The 21,523-nt window shown below is 45.4% G+C and overlaps 1 protein-coding gene and 1 long non-coding RNA gene across 2 annotated transcripts; both read left to right on the top strand.

Moving 5' to 3' along the window:
* Positions 1–7,006: 7,006 nt before the first annotated feature.
* Positions 7,007–9,453, top strand: ZSCAN23 (zinc finger and SCAN domain containing 23). The gene is made up of 3 exons (XM_032847834.1): positions 7,007–7,596; positions 7,816–7,986; positions 8,275–9,453. Exons 1-3 carry the CDS (start codon positions 7,168–7,170, stop codon positions 8,959–8,961), a joined length of 1,287 nt encoding a protein of 428 aa, XP_032703725.1. The 5' UTR covers positions 7,007–7,167; the 3' UTR covers positions 8,962–9,453.
* A 6,138-nt stretch (positions 9,454–15,591) lies between these two features.
* LOC116861275 lies at positions 15,592–18,277 on the top strand. Its single transcript, XR_004381458.1, has 2 exons — positions 15,592–16,063; positions 18,037–18,277. It is a non-coding gene; the product is annotated as an uncharacterized LOC116861275 (long non-coding RNA).
* Positions 18,278–21,523: the final 3,246 nt, after the last annotated feature.

Below are 21,523 nucleotides of genomic sequence, written 5' to 3'. Positions count from 1 at the left end.
AACAGGGATTTCAGCATTGGGGTTTTGGTTGCTTAAGAAATACCTAATGGCCTGTCCTATCGTCAACGTTCAAAAGCCTGAAAACGTAGAGCTGGGGAGGCTGTGTGAAAACAGGCATTCTCATACTCTGCTGTTGAGAGTGTAAAATAATACAATGCTTGCAAAGGTACTTTCCTTTCTCTCTTCCCTCCTCTTTCTTCATTGTTCATTGTAGCATTACTTGTTAAAACAAAATACTGGAAACAATCCAAATACCCTCCCTTACAGACTGGTTGGGAAAATTCTGGTATGGCCACATGTTGGAGTACTATGCCACGGCAAGCAAGCAAGCAATAAGTAGATAGATAGGTAGATAAATAGAAGGATATTCCAATGAACACATAATTTCCAGGTTATTTTAGTAAGTGATAAAGCAAGGTGCCAAAGAATGTATATAATATGATAATTCATAGCAGTAAAGAAGGTAAATGCTTAAATTTGTGAGAAAAGAGAGTAGAGAAGAAAGGAAAGACGGAAAAGAGGAAGGAAAGACAGGATAAATTAAAACTAATGAAAATGGGGCGTGAATATACAGTTGACCCTTGAACAATGCAGGGGTTGGAGTACTGACCCCCACGCAGTGAAAAATCCGTGTATAACTATTGATGCCTCCAAACTGAACTACTAACAGGTTACTCTTAACTGGAAGTCTTACCAATAACATAATTAGTAGATTTATAGACACTTGGTATGTTACATGTATCACATACTGTATTCTTTTTTTTTTAAGATTTTATTTATTTGACAGACAGAGATCACAAGTAGAGAGAGAGGAGGAAGCAGGCTCCCCACCGAGCAAAGAGCCCCATGTGGGGCTCGATCCCAAGACCCTGGGATCATGACCAGAGCCAAAGGCAGAGGCTTTAACCCACTGAGCCACCCAGGCGCCCCAATATACTGTATTCTTATAGTACAGTAAGCTAGAGAAAATAAAATGTTAAGGAAATTATAAGGAGGGGGCCTGGGTGGCTCAGTGGGTTAAGCCTCTACCTTCGGCTCAGGTCATGATCTCAGGGTCCTGGGATTGAACCCCGCATCAGGTTCTCTGCTCAATGGGGAGTCTGCTTCCCCTTCTCTCTCTGTCTGTCTCTCTGCCTACTTGTCATCTCTGTCTGTCAAATAAATAAATAAAATATTTTTAAGAAATAAATTAATTAAATAAATAAAACCTTTAAAAAAGGAAGTCATAAGGAAAATACATTTATAGAACTGTACTATATTTAATGAAAAAATCTGTGTATAAGTGAACCTGCACAGTTCAAACCCATGGTGTTCCAGGGTCAACCGTATATAGAGTAAAGGAGTTAGGGATGGAAACAGAACTCTGGATATATCCTTTTATATCATTTAGATTTTGAACTATGTGTTTTGCATGTTCATAAAGGAAATGAAAAGGGATGAAAGGAAAACAAACCCTGAAATAGAAAAACAAACAGAAACAAATGATCCTAACTGTATATCAAGCTTATAACAAAAAGAGAAAAGAATTCAAATTAATGTATGTATACAGTACTCCGACTGAACTCCCCCTAATGGGATATATTTCAAGAACCAATAAACAAGCAAAGCAAGCAAAGAAATTCTGAACTCCACACAGCAGGTATACTGTTGCTAGTGACACGGGCACTGAGAATTTGAAACTATTTTGTTTACATTGCAAGACAGAGCAAATTGGGGGAATATATATGGAGCTGTTAGGAACCAGGTTTTCGGGAAAAACAGAAAGGAAAAGGAAAAACAAACTGAATTTGTATTTGAATTGGAGACAATCTATACAATTCCGATGAAAATATAATTGTGGATAAGGCCTAAAGCAAAGCTGTATCCCGGTGCCAGTGAGAGGATCCGTTGGTTTCTGTACACCGTCCTCCGCTGAAAGGAACCCGAGCTTCGTGGAACAAGGGTGGGTTCTAGGTCTAGAGTAGGAAAAGCGTAAAAGGAGCCTGAAATATCTTGAATAAATGCACAAAAACTGTTTCTTTGCAGGAATGACACTAAGAAAGGCGGAAGGAATGCACGTCAGTTTCCTCATTTGTTGCATGGGGATAATTGCGCCGAACTTACAGCGTTGCTATTTAGAATGAATGAGTCAATCAATACGTGCAAAACTCTAAGTTGGCCGTTACTGCACTTGCCGGCCTGGGAGACACTACGCCTCCCCTCGCCTCACTCCACTGGGGAGGAGATTCGCGAGGCGATCACAGAGGCGTGAGACCTCCGGGCCTGCTAGAAGGAATGCTGTCGGAAGCGCTGTCCCCGGGAGGCGGTCCGCGTGACGCACTTCCGGCCTTTGTAGCCCAGCTCTCCTCAGCGGCGGTTGTCAAGGACTCGGAGGGGGTGCGGTCTGGCCGGGTGGCCTCCTCCTCCCACGGATGCCGGGTGAGCTTCGCAGTCCGGCTCCGCCGAGGGCCGTTAAAGGGGCTGGTGTGTGCGCGGCGCCCGGCCTGGGTGGGGGAGGCGGCCCGGACCCGCCCCCGTCACCCTGCCGGCCTCCGCCGACCTCTTCCGGCGTCCGGCGGCCGCTGCTGGGGGCCGATTGAGCGAGGAGCAGGAGTCGCGTTACAACGCGCCGCGGCCTCTCGTAGTCTGCTCCACCGACGGCGGAGGCTCTTGCCTTGTCTTGATTTTCCCCTTTTTAGCAAATGCTTAAATAGCCGTTGTTTTGTTCGGGCAGGCGTCGTGGAAGGCACTTTCCAAGTACTAACTTAGTCCCTTGTCAGGACTCTGGGAGGCCCGCGCTGCTGTCACGTGAGCTCCCCTCCTTCCCCCTTTTCTAACGTGGAGAGAGGAGGAGGTCAGGACCGTCCCAGGGCCAAGCAGCTGCCGTCGTAGGACGCGCCTCCGGGCTGCCCGGCTCCGGGGTCCGTCTGCCGTGCGGACTCTGCGTCAGCCTTACAGACTCAACCCAGGTCGGTTCTTCTCTCACTGGAGTCTCATCCTCCACTTTTCGGACCTCAGTTGTCCTGGGCTTCTAGTGAGGATTTGAGATGGGAGAAGAACAGACCTGATCGGGTGTGTGTCCGCTGTTTTAGTTGTGTGTTCACCTGTGCGTTGCATGTTTCCCCGCCCACTTACCCACCCTGTGCTTTGGGCCGCAGAAAACACGACCCTCTTGGCGCCGAGGGGAGGTAGCAGCGTTTCATTTAGCCACCTTAAGCCAAAAATTGCACATTATCTCTTGAGAAGGTGGTTAATTTGCAAGCTTAGTAAGTGCCAGGCTTCATGCAAAACCAGTTTATATACGTCGTCTCATTTACTGTCCTTGACAACTTTGCAAAGTAGCTGTCCTCGTTTCGTTAATTAGATTGAGGGTCAGGAAAATCAGGTAACTCGCCCAAGATCACACTGCTAGTAGGTCAGCATTCACAACTAGATCTGCCGCCTCATACTACCTTCTAGGTACTGCAGATTAATAGGGAGGGTAAGAGCTGGGTTTTGTGCATGTGGGTGAAGCGCACTCCTGTGCCTGAGATTAAAGATGGACAGAGAAAGTCTGAAAGGGTCCGTTCTAATCTTTAACAATGTCTACTTCTGATGAAGGAATTCTTTATCCTGTACGTTTTGGATTTTTTTTTTATATGAGAAGTAACCACAGGATAGATTGTGACTGAAGTAAAAGGTGGGGCTCGTGATCTAAGAGCTGGAAGGAGGAAGAGGGTGATGGAATGGATGAGGAAGACCTCAGAGGACGTGAGAGTCAATCAAGGTGCAGAGACTGGGTGGGGTTTGCATAAGTGCCGAAGGCAAGACCACAGGCATGGAACACGGATGAGGAAAGCCTGATGAAAGAATAGTGAGAAGAAAGGCCCAAGTGGAACTGGCAGTTTTTGCATGTGGAATAGAGGAAAACAAGAGTGGGGCCCCACAGTTGAAGCTGGAGATGTGACTAGCCCTGAACCAGGCTTGGGAATGTGGGGATGTGTCCGATAAGTCGTGGGGGGCCTTAGATGGTGACACCTGAGGAGAATGTGGGGATACATTATGATAAAGACACGTTTGTATCTCATGCTGCTTGGTCTTCCCCTACCTGCCTATCCTTGGTGAAGAGCATTTCTCCCTGAGTCATGGTAGATTTGGGGGTATTGAGCTTGCTGGGGTTCTAAGAGAATCCAGCTTTAAAATGCAAATTTTGTTTGTTTGTTTTCTAAGTGCAAGCGATTATTATGCTAATTATATACCTGGCATATTCAGATGGTCCCCAACAAGAAGGGATGATTTTTCAGCTTAACGATGATGGGAAGGTGATTCATGTTCAGTGCTACAAATTTCGAGTTTTGGTCTTTTCTCCAGAAAAACTTACAAGAAACAGCTGATATATATTGATATATACAGCCGTTCTGTGCCCATACAGCCGTTCTGCTTCTCACTTTAAGTACAATACGCAGTAAAGTACATGAGACTTTCAACACTTCACTACAAAATGGGATTTGTGTTAGGGGATTTTGCCCGACTGGAGCCTAGCATAAGTGTTCTGAGCATATTTAAGGTAGGTGAGGCTAATCCGTGATGTTTGGTGGGTGAGGTACATTCAGTGCACTTTCAGTGTGTGTTGTTTTCAACTTGTGATGGGTTGGTTCATGAGGCCATAACCCCAGTGTAAGTCGAGGAAGATCTTAGAGTGGGGTGGTGAACCTAAAAGAGCTTAAGAACTGTTTGTGAAGGGCACCTGGGTGGCTCAGTGGGTTAAAGCCTCTGCTTTCGGCTCAGGTCATGATCCCAGGGTCCTGGGATCGAGCCCCGCATCGGGCTCTCTGCTCAGCAGGAGGCCTGCTTCTCTTTCTCTGTCTCTGCCTGCCTCTTTGCCTACTTGTGATCTCTGTCTGTCAAATAAATAAATAAAATCTTTAAAAAAAAAAAAAAACTGTTTGTGACCGGGAGGGCAGAGTTGTAAAACACTTGGGAAGCATTTTACAGGCACTGGGTTCAAAGAGGAGCTACGATGTGCTGGCGTGAGGCCGTGGGATTTTAGGCCACCAGGCAGAAGAAGCAAGAGCAGGAGAGGAAAGCAAAAGGGAGCCCCTAGGCTATACAGAGAATAGAGGGGATTGATTGTAGTGAAACTGAGTGAAGATTTGAAACACCATATAGCAGAATGACTTTCTATGAGCAGAGCGCAAAGCTTCAGATTCATTTTCTGTGAATAGAAAATCTTTGACTTAAAACCAAAGTGGAAGGGCGCCTGGATGGCTCAGTTGGTTATGCCACTGCCTTTGGCTCAGGTCATGTTCCTGGATTCCCGGGATTGAGTCCCGCATTGGGCTCCCAGCTCTGGGAAGCCTGCGTCTCCTCTCTCATGCTCTCTCTTACTCTCCCTCAAATAAATAAATAAAATCTTTTAAAAATATATTTTTAATATATTATAATTAATATATAATATATACTATAATATAGTATTATATAATATATAATATATACACAATATTAATAATTGTTTTTAATAAAATTAATAATTGAATTATATAATTATATAAGTATTAAAATTATAAAATTATAAAATTATATAAGTATTATATAATATATATACACAATATTAATAATTGTTTTTTAATAAAATTAATAATTTAATAAAATCAATAATTTAACAAAATTAATAATTGCTTTTATATGATATTAATAATATTGTGTATATATTATATATTATAGTATAATATATAATTATATGATATACTATTTGTACATATTATATATAATATAAATATGTAATATACTGTAATTATAGTATAATTGTACAAAATTATATATAATATATAATATATAATTATACTATAATTATACCATAATTAATTATGGTATAATAATTATACCATATATACACACACTATAATATGTACTATTTTATGCTGTTTAACATCTATTTCATTATTGTCTGTGCCTGCTGGCTCCTTCCTTCATCCTTTTCCCTTCTTCCTGTCCACTTATAGGAGAGACAGTGGGGTGGTTGTTGAGCCTGTGAATTCTGAAGTAGATTTTTGGAAAGGCAGCTTCACTGTTTCCTGTGTGTGAGACCTTGGGCAAGTGACTCCAGCTCTTTGGGCCTCCGTTTTCTCATCTGTCCATATGTGGGTAGTAGCAAACCCTTAGGGTTGTTTCGAGGAGTCCGTGAGTTGACGCCTGTGAAACATCTAGTACAAAGCCTGGTACCTTGAAAGCAAGAGAAGTGTCAGCTGCTATCGGTACTGTGCTTAGAATGTGAGTTCCATCAAGGTGGGGACTTTGTTTTGTTAGGGCCCCTTGTCTAGTGCCGAGAGCAGTATTGGAATGAGTACTGCCAGATGTATGAGTGGCATGTGAGAAGTTTTGAAAGAAGATAATGTGGATCTCAAAGTGACAGTGAGTGAGCATCAAGAAAAGTGGGGGAGGGGGGAATAAAAGCTCAGGGATCCTTGTCTTTGGAGGGGGAAACCCTCTCGACTCTTCCTGGAGTGGTGACTCTAGAGAGGTCGGTGAAGCCAGAAGTGGTAGACATTTGTGGAGGGGGTTATGTTTGCATCCACAAGCATGCTTCCCCACCCCAGTGGTTCTTCCCTCCTTGAGAAGCAGAACTAATAGTGGCAATATGGATTTAACTTTTCTCCTAGTTGTAGTGTGAGCTGTGTTCAGAACTTAAATACACTGTTCCTAGTTTTTATTTTGCAATGCATGCCAATACCCAAGAATAGTGTTGGGTTACATTTACAGTGAATTGTAATTCTTTTACTTAAATTTAGAAACTTTTTAAAGCTATAGGTCATGATTCGTATGTGAATCATGAAGTCCTTATGGTAGGCTATGACCAGGGTTTTTTGTTTTGGGGTTTAAAAAGCAAGATTTTAAAAATAATAGTGTGTGTCACATAATTCAGGATACATAGTGTTTTGTGAAATTATTATTTCAGTTACTTGTGTAGGTGTGTATCTCACGCACAAACATAACATTCATACGTACATGTATATGCGTGTTCTGAGTCTCAATATAAAATGTGACAGTGACTGCTTTTGTTACAGATACTCCTGTGTCTGCCAGCAGAGAAGATTTTTAACATTTTAGTATTTTTTCTCTGCAATTACTTTTTAGATTTTGGGATTTCCAGAAGCAAAGATCAAAGAGGAATCATCGAGAATAGACTCTCTCTGAAGAGTTAAGTCTAAGATGGCCACAGCCTTGGTCCTACAGACTTCAGAGATGCAGGAAGGACTTCAGGCAGTAAAGGTAGAAGAGAAAGAGGGGGATTGTGGCTGTGGGCAGGAATCTGGCCTGCGGAGAGAGAACCCTCACACCAGAGAGATCTTTCGGAGACGCTTCCGGCAGTTCTGCTACCAGGAGACCCCGGGGCCCCGCGAAGCTCTTCGAAGACTCCGGGAGCTCTGCCGCCAGTGGCTGCGGCCCGAGACGCACAGCAAGGAGCAGATCGTGGAGCTGCTGGTGCTGGAGCAGTTCCTGACCATCCTGCCCGAGGAGCTGCAGGCCTGGGTGCGGGAGCGCCGCCCTGAGAGCGGGGAGCAGGCGGTGGCCGCGCTGGAGGACCTGGAGAGGGAGCTGGATGAGCCAGGAGAGCTGGTGGAAGATGGGAGCACAGAGGTTTGTACCTGCAGGAGCAAGCGTGGGGTTTTCATGTAGCAAGAGGTAGGGGAGGAAGGCCTTTTGTGCCTGATGTGGTGTGTTGTGGGCTCTCCATCCCTCTGCCTCTCTCTTGTTGCCAGTTTCTTGGGCCGCCTTTTCCTATACGGCGGACCAGGGGAGATCCCCTTACAGGGTGCCTCTCACATTTGATTCCTAACCATCCGTAATTTCCGCCAGGTCCCAAGCTATGCTTGTGAACAGGGAGAGTTTGCGAAGGAGAAAGCAGCTCGGGGACCAGCCCAGGAGTTGCCAGGTGGCCGGCTCCAGCCCTCGGAAGAGCTGCATTGGTGCGGTGCACGCGAGCTGTGCCCGGTTCCGATCGGTGAGGATCGGGATTTTTCTCAGGAGGCCTCCCTCACTCCCTAAGTGCCGCCCCCCCGTTCAGCACATCTGTTCCGCATCTGCTGGGCACCAGGTGCTGCGGTTGGTCCTGGGGAGACCATGCCAAGCGAGGTAGACGCGCCCCTGCCCTCAGGAAGACTGTGGCCCCCCGGGGCCGGCGGCAGCTGACCGCGCAGTTACAGTTCAGCCCGTCTTCTCCCTGAGGGCAAAGGAGAAGTGAACAGAAGCTGCGCTTGTTCGTCCCCTCCCACCCCCTCTCCTGGCTGGTTTCCCCCTTCCCCTTTGGACACCTGACACCCGCATGCTCCCCTTGCTGTTTCAGGTGGTGAGGCCGGGACTTGGAACGTGGAGTTAGGCCTAGAGAGGGAGCTTTCTACAGAGACGAGGCCTCTTGTGGAAGCACTGGAGAAACCGAACAGTGATGCTGCTCAGGTGACTGAGCGCGGAGACCCCTGTGAGCGGGACGGCAGGCTGGAGAGGCAGCGGCCAAGCTCTTCCGTGGAGAGACCCTATGTCTGTGGTGCATGTGGGAAGAGCTTCACCCAGAATTCCATCCTTATCGAGCACCAGAGGACGCACACGGGGGAGAAGCCCTACGAGTGCGAGGAGTGTGGGCGCGCCTTCGGCCAGCGCTCAGGCCTGTTCCAGCACCAGAGGCTCCACACCGGGGAGAAGCGCTACCAGTGCGGCATCTGCGGGAAGGCCTTCAGCCAGAACGCCGGGCTCTTCCATCACCTCCGGATCCACACAGGGGAGAAGCCCTTCCAGTGCGGCCAGTGCAGCAAGAGCTTTAGCCGACGCTCTGTCCTCATTAAGCATCAGAGAATTCACACCGGGGAGAGGCCTTACAAGTGTGAGGAGTGCGGCAAGAACTTCATTTACCACTGCAACCTCGTTCAGCATCGCAAGGTCCACTCCGGGCTCGGGCCGGCCGGCCCCCTGGAGCAGGTGGCGCCGCGTGTCCTGCCGTCGGACCACTAGCGCGGTCGCAGGGTAGGTTCTTACTTTGTCCCTGAGCAAGGTAATGGGAAAAACTAGTGTAATCCTCTTGAGGAGGAAGCTCCAAGGAGAGCCAGTGAAATTGTCCACGTTTTCATGCTGAGAGAAGCATATCTTAAGTTCATCTGTCAAGTTCTCTGGGGGTTCGGCATCCCCGCTGTGCGATACTGAATCTTGTGTTGACTTTATCTGCGTGGTCTCCAGCCTCACACACACCTGTGCAAAAAGTTTTCTACGTGTATTTCAGGGAAACTTCTTCATCCCAGTTTTAAGAAACTTTTAAAAAAGTTTTTAAAAATCATACGCTGCCTAAACACAAAATTATGTTAAATGCTGAGCTCACCGAGTATTTAAAAATTAATTTAAAAATAATCGCAGTAAAACCTGTAATGTAAACGATTTGACTCTTTTTGTTTTCGTAAGATATGATAATTTGCTTTTGATCTACAACAGGGGGCAGATGAATCCTCCCATAAATACACAAAGGCTTTTCCCTATGGGAGAACTCCGCAGGGTTCCAGTAACTCAGCCTCCGGTTTGGATCCAAGGAATTGAAGCAAGCTGAGGAATTGAAGCAAGCTCGTGTAGCTCAGTGGCTAGACGCGGTAGATACTGCTCAAGATTTTAAATTTGTCTAGGCCAAGAAATGTAGCTAAAAATCTGATATCTCACTTCTAATCTTTGTTATGAAAATATGGGCCTCTTTGCACTTCACCTGTGACTTAAAAGCATTTTCAGTTTTTTCTTTCTTTAACCCTTAGTTATGGAAATTTTCAAACACAAAAGTAGAAAAGTATGATCAGTCTTCATGTTGCTTTTGTAAGTGCCTTGCTTCTTGGCATTACCTGTTGATTACCGCCAAGGTCATGCGTAAAAAAAAGTTTCTTTCCCTCAACAGTAATTGAGTGTTTGCTTTATACTAAGCCCAGCACACACAGAAATGGAAAATGTCTGGTGTTGACAATCTGGATCAGAGTACACAATAGTAGAAACCCTGTAAGGGACCTTAAGGATCACTTCTCTGTCTCCTTCCGTAATTGATGCAGAAACGGAGGCTTTGGAAAGTAGCTGTAAGATCCCACAGACAGCTAGTTAATGGAGCTGGAGCTAGATCCCTGTCTTCTAATTCCGAGTTCTCTTTCTGGTAAGCCACTGAAAGCAGTTTATCTCCAAATAGAAATTACTAGCATATGGAACTTAGAAGATTTAGAAGGCCCTGAGGTTTTGCTTTTTAGCTCAACAGGGCCTCCTATCTATGTGCAATAAATGCACAGCTCAGGGCGCCTTGGTGGCTCAGTGGGTTAAAGCCTCTGCCTTCGGCTCAGGTCATGATCCCAGGGTCCTGGGATCAAGCCCCACATCGGGCTCTCTGCTCAGCAGGGAGCCTGCTTCCCCCTCCTTATCTGCCTGCTGCTCTGCCTACTTGTGATCTCTGTCAAATAAATAAATAAAATCTTTAAAAAAAAAAGAATATATGTAAAAAAATAAAAATAAAAATAAATAAATGCACAGCTCCTCTGTTCAATTTACAGTGGAGTTGCAGGAAAGACTCACCACTTATCCCTCATTTGGGGCATCTCATTTTATTTTTAAGCAATCTCTCCACCCAGCGTGGGGCTCGAACTCACAACCGCAAGATCAAGAGTTGCACGCTCCACCAACGGAGCCAGCCAGGCAACCCGGTTATTTTTAACCTTTAAATTTTAATTTACTTAGAGAGGCTTTTCAAGAAAGAGAACTCATTCTTCATCTGATTCAAGTATCAGAACAACCTTAAAAAGGGAGTCTATCTTTTTTTCCCCTTAGAGGTAGCCATTTTTCTACTATTTCATGTATCTTCGGTGTTTCTTTATGTAAATACAAGAAAACGTGAATACATGTCGCCTCATTTCCTGTGTTACACAGAAAGATGGCCTACTGCTTACACTCTTCTGCACCTGGCTGTGCTCCTGAAACAGTGCGGTCTTTAGAGTAACAGAGCTTCCTCGTTCTGTTTACAGGTGGACGGTATTTAATTTGGTGGTGCTCCACAGTCTTTAACACTCTCCTGTAGGTGCGCAGTCAGTACTTGAAAAGGTCATAAATTGTTTCATTCTTCTTCCAAGTGTGGTTCAAGCCAAATTCTATTTAAAATAATAACTTCCGCATGAGCTAGGAAACAGGGTTTGGGCAACTAGACTTGCACCTCATTCTTTCCCGGAGTAATGCAGAAGTGCTGGGGGTGGTTTTCAGTCTTGTGTATTTGGTTCTATTATACATCCTTAGTCATAACATTTCAAACCGTTTCCGTTACCATTTGTGGCAAATTGTAGGTCTTATCAAAACTCTTAAATTTTCTCAAGAGTGTATTGTCTTGAGGTTAAACTGTTTCCAAAAGAAATACATGCGGATTTTCAAGTGAAGTTAAGGAAAATATAGTAGACTCGAGTCTGAAATAAAATCAACTTCTCCAGTAAATATGTATTCCACATAGTAATGTAATACATATGCTCTTATAACCTGAGCCCATAAGTGTCTCAGACGCCTCTGCATGTGCCGAAGCAGCATGCTTGGATAATTCTGTATGTCGGCACTTGGAAGATTTAAAATACGAACAGATCAGGATTTTAAAGGATGTATTTCTAATGGACTGGTTTCACACCTGCAGTTGAAGATAGGATGTTTGTTTTGTGCTTGTCTTTTTGTTTTGTTTTGTTCACAGCTTCTCAAAAATTCTAAATTTTCTCAGCAACTGATGAAATGCCAAGGAACAAAAGATGTTATATATGCTGTAGAGACATATGCCACTTAGAGTGCAGTGATGGTTCACGTGATTAAACGACCTCCAGTTCACCGGACTGACTACTTGTTCTGTGATACTAACGGCTCTGCTTCGTTCAGCTAATTCTCTCATGTGCGACGAGCAGCTGTCATGGGTTGAGCAGTGCTGTTGCGCTGGCCTGTGGCCTGTGGGCTGTTTCTTCCTCAGTTGTTTCCCTTTCACATTCCTACATTACACTCACTTCTCTCTTTGCTGTTTCTACCCTGCCTCCTCTTATTCAACCCATGAAGTCTCTGGCATTGAGCTCCTTTCAGGTGCTCTGCAAACCAGTAATCATCCCTTTCTGTGCCTTTGAAAGTCTGGTTTGAAAGAGTAGTTCTTTTATGGCCCAGCAAGGTGTAAGAAATACTGATTCAAATCCAATTAAAAAGCTTTATTGGTTCTTGAGGGATAGTCCAACACCCCTCTGAGCACAGTTAGGAGATCTGTCAAGAAATGGCTGAGAATTTTGGAACCAAAACCTGTCTAGATCTGTATGTAAGAGCCCTGAAGACTGTCTTTCACTGTAATTTTTATTTGAAGGTCAGGACTCAAGGAGAACCAAGTCTCTGTCCACATTTTGTATTTGGAAATGACTCCTATTTTCTATATCTGACAATACCTTTTCTTTAAGAAATATAATTTTATTATATTATCATAAATATAAATATAATTTAATATATAAAATAATATAATTAATATAATTGATAATATGGTATCAATAATTATAATTGAGATATGATTCATAAAAATATAATTTATAGTGGAAGATTGTTTTATATTTTTCCTATAAGACAAAAATTATCTCTGAGGATATTTTATTTATTTATTTATTTTAGACATTTAAAAAATATTTATTTATTTGAAAGAGAATGTGAGAGAGAGAGAGAGAGAGAGAGAGCATGACAGTGGGGAGAGTCAGAGAGGGGAAACACTCTCTGGGGATATTTTAAAATAAAGGTATATCTAAAGTCCGGGTGCCTGGGTGGCTCAGTCAGTTAAACATCTGCCTTCAGCTCAGGCCATGAGTCTAGGATCCTGGGGTGAGCCCCGTGTTGGGCTTCTTGCTCTCCCTCTCCGACTACCCCTACCCCTACTCATGCTTGCTCACTTTCTCAAATAAATAAGATCTTTAAAAAAAAGTAATTCTGAAGTCAAAATATAAAATACTAAGTACTTTCTCAGGAGCAATTTTACAATATAAAATCTATACCAGTATACATGTGTGTTATTGGTTAAATGTTGGGTTAGAAGTTGAGAGAGAAGTAGATTACTTGTAGAAGGAGATGGAGGATAGAGGAAAGGGTTTTAGCAGAGGGATCAGGATGAGGATGTCCCAACTAAGATATGCTCAAGAGCCATGAGTTTTCCAGTTTGACAGGTTGTGGAACTCCTACAAGGAAGTGCAGGAGTGGGGGCCAGATTGAGAGGTCCTTGGACACTTTTCCTGTGGGTTTGGTCTTTGGTAAGGGATCATTGAAAGTATTTTGTTGTGCTATAGGGGCTTTTTAACACAGAGTAAGAGTGTTAGCTTTAGGAAGAAATTTTGAGTTTACCCATTTCATATGTACATGAGAAAAGCGAAGCCCAAAGTGCTTAAACACTTGTAGTGATCTATTTTTCCATTGCATTAAAATTTTTAAAAACAATGAACAAAGATCATTGTGAATTATATGTAGTTTCATAGACACTTAGACTTGGGGGCCGGGACACATTTTAGGCATCTGAAAACAGCAGCAACAAAATGGGAGGGAAAGAGAAAAGGGACGAACAAAGTGTGAGAACATAAAAAGGACTCAGACAGACAAAATTACATGTTAAGACTGTATTAGACCAAGAAATGGTGACCAAAGACAAGGAAAAATAAAAAGATGCAGAGACAGTTACCAAGAAATGTGCTTTATCTTTATAATAGCTGTTATTAGAGATCTGTCTCTCATTTGGTCCATGTGTCCTAGCAGTGGAAACAGTCCCACTGCTCTTCATTCCAAACCCATTTCATTGCTTTACATAAAAAGAAGAAGGAGAAGAGCACAGTATATACATTACTGATTTTTGTTTTTAGGTCTCTGTGGACCTGCACCCAGTTTTCCATGCGAACTTTTCCGCTCTATGATGAAGCCACTGTTTCTGAATATATACCTGTGTCAGAATCACCTGTGCTGTTTGAACGCCACGGCTTCCTGGGCACTACCCAGACTGGCTGGATGTTTCTGAGGGCAGAACCTGGGAATCTGCATTTTAGCCAGCTTGTCAGTGGTTCTCAGATAAAAGGTAACTATATAGAATTTATTGCCCAATCTGGGACACTTGAGCATAAAAGAGACTGGCATTAATAATTACACCCAGACTAGAGGCATCACAGGATGGGTGGTCTTCCACTTAGGACTTTTCCAGCTGAGGAGAGAGAAGACCAGATAGAGTAAGAAAGAATACAATGTTCTCATGAAAACTAAGGTAGGACATCTATGAAGGAAGCTGTGGGAGATTTAGTGTAGCCACCACCTGCCTGGTTTGAAATAATTCCTGTTAACTTGTCTATTGGATTAGCTCAGCAAGGGTGGGTTGTCTACAAAAACCACACTCCTCCTAAAAGGATCCCCCAAACCATGAAACAGTTAAGATAGTTACCGAATGTGAACCTGTTGAGATCATGGTTTACCAGACAAGATGAATGACCTATCAGAAGCTTAAGGAGCGGCTCCGTGTACCGGGACTGATGAACTAGTGTGGGATGCTCACTTGTAAAACTGTGGAGGAAAAGTGGGAGTATAGGGCACTAGAGGAGAAACTTAGGAGACTAAGGCAGAGTGTGAGCCATCTTAAGCAAGTAGGATGGATGAGGACCAGATCCGGTGCCAGGTAACTTTTACTGATCGAGCTACTTCACTGGCTGTGGAACCGGGGCTGTGTCCCCGCATTCCCGGAGCTTTCTGCTGACCCAGCGCAGGAGTGCGAGTGGTTTCCTTCCACAGAAGGACGGGACTTGAAACAGTGGAGAGCAAGCCCACGTGCCGCTTTGCTCAGGGTGGTGCTGGTTATTGCCTCTGACCGGGGGGGCCCAGCGCACAGCAGGATCTGCACGAGGGGGATCTGCAGGGACCCTGCAGGCTGGGACCCGGGACGACCAGGGTCCTGGGAAGCGGAGGGTTGCGCGGCATTGTGTGACAGCGGACAGGCGTCCTCGGTGCGATAGAGAGCTGGGGGCCCAGATAGAGTGCCCGGGGGCACCAGGAGGATCCGCCTGCACCAGGAGCACCCGCCTGCTTAAGCCGCTCACAGGCTGCGGCGCTCGCGGCGGCCTGCGGGAGGTTGGAGCCGACCCACCACCGAGATGATGGGTCTTCCAGGCTTCCTAGAGAGGCGGCGGGCTGCTGGTGGAGGCGCTCCCGGACGTCGTGACGCACTTTCGGCTGCGGTCGCGGGCGTTAGCGGCTGCCTCGTGCTTGCTCCGAAGCGAGGCTTCCCCGCCGGGCTCGGCGCCGCTTCCTTGCGTGGGTCCCCGGAATCCGCCCCCCCCCCCGTGTCGGCGCTCGCGGGCACAAGCGCTGCGCCGAGCGGGGGTCAGCGGGCGCGGTGTAGCCGCGGGGAGGCCCGCCGCATGGACGCGGCCTTGAGGCCGGCAGGTGGTGGTCTGTTCCCTGCGCGGGCCTTCTATGGTCGCGGCCTGGAGGCGTGTCCTTCTGAAATGCGGTAACGTGGTCCGCGCAAGCGCCGTGTGCGTTTCCGTGGCGAGGAAAACCGAAGTCAGCGCCTGGGTCAAGCACACACTGGGGCACGTGTGCGCCGGTGCCTAGGGCTTAGCGTGGGAGGAAGTCGGCCAGAAGGGGCGCCCTTCGCCGTGCAGACCCCTGCAGCACCGCGTAAGCGCCTCGGGAAGTCGGCTTCACCCTTGCGCGGGCCTTTGGAGGTGGGTGGCGAGTTAGAGGCGGTAGGAGGCTGAGCGAGTATGAGGCAGAGCGAGGAGGGAAGGGACCCTGGGACCGCAGAACACCGCGACGGAGGGGACGTGGGCAAGTCCGTAATTCCGGGGATGTTCCAAGGAACTTGGACATTAAAGGCGCTGTGCGTCTCCATTTTTAACGTAACAGCTCGTTCAGAAAATGACTGCGTGCACACTGCCTTGCAGAAGACACCGGCCGGCGCGGGCTTCGGCTCTCCCAGCTCTGCTTGCCCACGTCCGTAGCTGAGTTGGACAGGCTGGCACCTAGTGAACTGCGGCATCGCGCAGGAGACGGGAAGGGCTACTCCACAGAGCGGCGGTATCCGTCTTTAAGCAGGGAGGTAATGCAATCCTAGACTTCTGAAAAAATGGTAAATGCATGGGAAGGGGGCAAGAGTGGATGCAAGACAGAAGAGAGGTGCGGTTGTCACGGAAAGAACCAGTATTATAAGTTGGTGAAAGTAACGTGGTGGCTGTGGAAATGAAGAGGCGTGGAATGGAATTTTGTGGGAAAGGCAGATTGAACTAGGCTTGATGACTAAAGACTAAAAAGTGCTGAGTACAGGGGCGCCTGGGTGGCTCGGTGGGTTAAGCCGCTGCCTTCGGCTCAGGTCATGATCTCGGAGTCCTGGGATCGAGCCCCGCATCGGGCTCTCTGCTCAGCAGGGAGCCTGCTTCCTCCTCTCTCTCTGCCTGCCTCTCTGCCTGCTTGTGATCTCTCTATCAAATAAATAAATAACATCTTTAAAAAAAAAAGTGCTGAGTACAGGGCATGGCATATAGTAAGTACTACAGACTTCAAAAAAAATACATAGGGCAGGTCCCCTGGTTGGCTCAGTGGATTGAGCCTTGGAGCATCTGATGCTTGATTTCGGCTGAAGTCATGATCTCAGGGTTGTGGGGTCCAGCTTCGAGAAGAGCTCTGCGCTCAATGTGCAGTCCACTTGTCACTCTCCCTCTGCTCCTCCCCTACTCTCTCTCAAATAAAGAAAATTTTTTCAGGGGCGCCTGGGTGGCTCAGTGGGTTAAGCCTCTGCCTTCCACTCAGGTCATGATCTCAGGGTCCTGGGATTGAGCCCCGCATTGGGCTCTCTGCTCAACAGGGAGCCTTCTTCCTCCTCTCTCTCTGCCTGCCTCTCTGCCTACTTGTGATCTCTCAAATAAATAAAATCTTTTAAGAAAATCTTTTCAAAAAATAAAATATAGTCAGGGATAGGTTTTTGGATTAGATGATTAGATGAATGAATGTGCGGGGTTTTTTTGTTTGTTTGTTTTGTTTTTTGTTTTTTTAAGTAGGCTCCATGAACCCAGTGCAGGGCTTGAACTCACAACCCTGAAATCAATACCTGAGCTGAGATCAGAATTTGGATGCTTAACTGACTGAGCCAGGTGCCCCATAAATGTGCTATTTTAAAAGAAATGGGTTAAAAAAAAAAAAAAAACAACCAGGAAGTTTTGGAGGAGGCATTGATTGTGAGGGGAAAATGAGTTAATTTTTGGTGGTGTTGAGATGCTTTTAAGACATGCAGGTGGAAGGGTCCAATACACCATTGGACTATGTAATGGTCTGCAGCAGCTCCAAGTTAAAATTTGGATAAGAGAATCAGATTGAGGAGTTCTTGGGTGACAATATCTCAGTTCTCAGATGCTACTGAATGGACAAGGTTGCACAGAATGAATGTGGAATGAGAAGGCTGGGTCTCAGCTTAGGGTATCTAGACATTTCTTGACAAACTGAAGAAGAGCCATAAAGTAGACTTAAGAATGAGCTGTTTGACAAGCCCTCATATAATACTACCTGAGCATCAGGCATTGGTCTAAGCACTTTACAAAAACCAACTCATGGAAAACAGCCAGAAGATTGTAGTTCTTATAAGACTGGGAGTGGCTAGCAGTGTTAGATGCTGCAGGGACATCTGGTAAGCAAAGGACTGAAAAGTGCTCACTGGGTTTGCATACAAAGCAGACCTTGGTTAATGACTTGGGATCCCTGACTCAAAAATGGGACACACTGACCCACAGACTGTTCTTTTCTGAAATTAAAAACACCGTTGAAAGTATCTAGCACAATTCTTGGCACAGAGAAGTTGATTTGTAAATACAACTGACTTGATCTGTGACATGCAATTTAAGCAGGCAAAAGCTGTTTACATTGTTTTTCTTCATTATCTGAATATTTCACATTATCTGAATATGTCACTGAAGTTTCTAGATCTACAAGCTAATAGTATTGTTCTTTAATCCTAAAGTAACTGAATTGTGTTTTCCTTAATTTTATATTATCCTAATGACATTTTGTGTTTGTCTTTTACAGAGCATCCTTACCTTCAAATCATTGGCCTGGCCACAGCGATTCACTCTGACTAAATATGTTCTTAGTTTGGAATTGATCTCTGTTAATAGTGATGTGTTACGTGTTATCATGAGCCTTAAACTCTCCCTGCTGTTGTAACGAGCCAGTCTTCTGAGCTGTTGTGCCCAGGAATGGATTCAGTCCAGCCCTTTTGGGCTGCAGAACAGAAGGAATGTCAACTAGTTACAGAATCTAGGCTGCACAAAAATAGTGCTTCTGACAGGAGTTCTTCAGAAAAAACTTAAGGCAGTTCTGCTGGGAGGATTCCCTTGGGCCTCAGAAGTCCAACTCTAGGCTCTCTGTCGTCAGTGGCTGCGGCCCGAGACCCAACAAGGAGCAGATCGTGGAGCTGCTGGTACCCGAGCAGTTCCTGACCATCCTGCCCGAGGAGCTGCAGGCCCGGGTGCGGGAGCAGCCCAGAGTACAGGGAGGAGGCTGTTTCTGGACTTGGAGGGCTTGTCCAGGAAGCTGAATATCCCCGAGGAAAGGTGAGATGAGGAAGAAATGATCTATCCTCAGAAGGCAGGTGCTCTCTCTAGAGAGAGATAAGAGAGTTGAGATCTCCTCTCGTGTAGTGAGGGAAATGGCCAAGATATACTGGCCAGAGTTGTATCCCCTTCCCTGTCCTTTTTATTTCCTGCCCTTGCAGGTCAAGGGAAACTCTGCTTTCTGTCCAGCTGTTCTATGTTCCCCATTAATACTGGGATCGAAGTTCTAGACCTTTCAGCATATATCACCCTGGTCAAATTTATTTCATTGTCCGTGGGTCCTAGTCCTGCTATAGGGACAGGAAGGGCCCCAGGAGCAGATAGCTGATCTGGCAGCAGCACCTCTGCTGCTCCAGGGGTCCAGGACTCAACAGGGGTCCAGCTCCAGCCAGAATGGGTCAATTCAATTCTGAACCTTGGGAGCTGCCCTTTGTTCAGGAGAAAGGTGAGGAGATTCCACTGGGGGAAAAGACAGGAAATGTCTTCTTGTGTTTGTCCAAATGAACCTCATCACTAAAATTTTTGTCTACCTTTCCCTTGATCTTTTGTTCTACCTTTTAACCTAACTGAGCCACCCAGGTGCCCCAGGCATTGCAACCACTGTAAACATAATGATCTTTTCATACTTTTGAGTATCGTACCGTTGACCCTTGAACAACATGGGTGTTGGGCCACTGATCCCCTTCACAGTCAAAAATCTGAGTATAACTTGACTTAACCACTGACAGCCTACTGTTGAGCAGAGACTTACTGATAACAAACAGTTGATTAACACATATTCCATATGTTACATGCATCATATACTGTATACAAAGAAAATATATTTTTAGGATATTTTAAAAAGTAATCTCTACCCCCAATGTTGGGCTCAAACTCAACTACTCTGAGATCAAAAGTCACATACAAGGGGCCCCAAGAAAATGTAAAGAAAATCATAAAATACATTTACAGAGGGCCCCTGGGTGGCTCAGTCAGTTAAGTGTCCGACTTTTGATTTCAGCCCAGGTCATAACCTCAGGGTCCTAGGATCTAGCCCTGGGAAGGGCCGTGCTCAGTGTGGAGTCTGCTTGTCCCTCTCTGCTCCCTGCCACTCGCTCCGTCTCTTGTCTCTCAGGTAAATAAAATCTTAGAAGAGAAAATACATTTATGGTACTGTAGTGTATGGGAAAATGTCCATGTATAAGTAACTTGCAAAATTCAAGCCCTTTGTTGTTCAAGGATCCAGTGTATTCAGTAGTTAATCAGTTAGATACAAATTGGTTTAAAAAAACAAAACAAAAAAAACACCTGGTTGTGAACCTGAGGAACTCAGGAGCATTAGGCATTTTATCTTTTAAGTAACATTTTGTAGAACTATTTGTCGAAGTATTTGAGTTGCCCAGAGCCAACCCCCCCACCCCGACTTTCCTTACACCTCTCATTGCCTCTGCATTGGGTCTATAAACAGCCTTTGTCTCCTCTCCACCTTTGGTGGGAGGATGAGAGGCAGTCCTGGCTGAGACAGTCATGCCCTGGCAAGGTGGCCACCGCAGAATTTCACTGCTAACCCACCAGTTTCTTGTCCTTTTGGGGAGGTCAAAGTCGGCCCCCACTTGGCTTGAAGGGACATTTTCAGAATTTTCTTCTGTCACTGGGATATCTCTGCCTCTCTTAGTTCCCTTATAAACTCAACTTTTAAAAAAAATGTAGCGTGTCCTCAACACCACTTTCTGGTTAGAAGTCAAGAAATCAATTACAAATTTAAAATTCCTTGTAGACTATACCATCTAATCTAAGGAAATTTAGTATCTTCAGGGACTAGCGTAACCAAATTGTTACAGTAACATATATTGATGCATAAAAAGTTACCCAAAAATGAAGGCTTAGAATAACCATCCCATGATGTTTTCTGCCAGGAATCTGGGGAGGGCTCAGCCTAAAGGGTCTTCCATTTCATGTGGCATCTTCTGGATTTGCCTAGAAAATCCCAAGACAGCTGCCCTGCCATGCCCAGTGCCTTGGGGCAAAGATAGCTAGAGGGGTGGGCTTAGGGCTTCCTTATGTGATCTTTCCAGCAGGGCAGTCAGCCTGTTTCTGTGATGGCTCAGGGCTCCCAGAGCAGTTGTTCCAAAAAACAAAAAGTGAAAGCTGCTGCTCTCTAAAGGCTCAGGCTGGAAAACTCAAACAGCATCATTTTTGCTGTATTTTATCAGAGGAGTCATCAAATCCACTCAGACTCAAGGGGAAACGACATGGAACCCCACCTCGTAATGGGAAAAGTGCTAAAGAATTTGTAGCCATCTTTAGTTTTCCAAAACACCCTTGTCCACCCAGATTTAAAGCCTGGGTACACATAAAGTTCTTTTTGGATTTTCTTTTCCTAAATAATCGTTCAATTTTTTTTTTCTCCTTTCTTGCCTCCTTTTCAACTTCCCTAAATACACCCAACATTATTATAAGCTAATCAAGTGTATATATAGGTTTATTTTTTATACACAAAGTAACAGTGATCTTCTGACATTACAGTTTCAGCATGTCTTTCTTGAGTCCTGGCTCTCAAAGTCTTTTTTTTTTTTTTTCGCTTGATTTTAGAAGTACTTAGAAGGTTTATCAAAATATCACAAGAAAAAAAAAAGTCACATTCTTTTTTTAAAATGTTGGAGTTACCTGGTGTATAAAATGGCCAAGTGTTATCAATGAGCTTGGACAAAAAGTATGAGAAAGGAGTTTTCCAGAGATCCATGTTTACCTTTGCTGTCTGTTCCGTATCCCTACATCCCCGAGTTTCCCCCGAGCAGACGATGAGGCAAATGCCGTTCCTGGGCCTGCCCTGTGTCTTGGGTGCTCTGTGCTTGGATGCTCTTTTCTGTGGCTGCCTTGCACCTGTGACCGAGGCGGACTGCTTCCCCTTGGCCCGTTATTCTGGTGCTGGCTGACTCCTTCAACGTCAGCCTTCCGCAGGAAGCCGCGCGTCGTAGGGC

Source organism: Lontra canadensis, unplaced genomic scaffold (genome assembly GCF_010015895.1).
Source record: "Lontra canadensis isolate GAN:19392208 unplaced genomic scaffold, GSC_riverotter_1.0 scaffold194, whole genome shotgun sequence".
Taxonomy (NCBI): domain Eukaryota; kingdom Metazoa; phylum Chordata; class Mammalia; order Carnivora; family Mustelidae; genus Lontra; species Lontra canadensis.
This window is presented reverse-complemented; position numbering and strand designations above follow the sequence as displayed.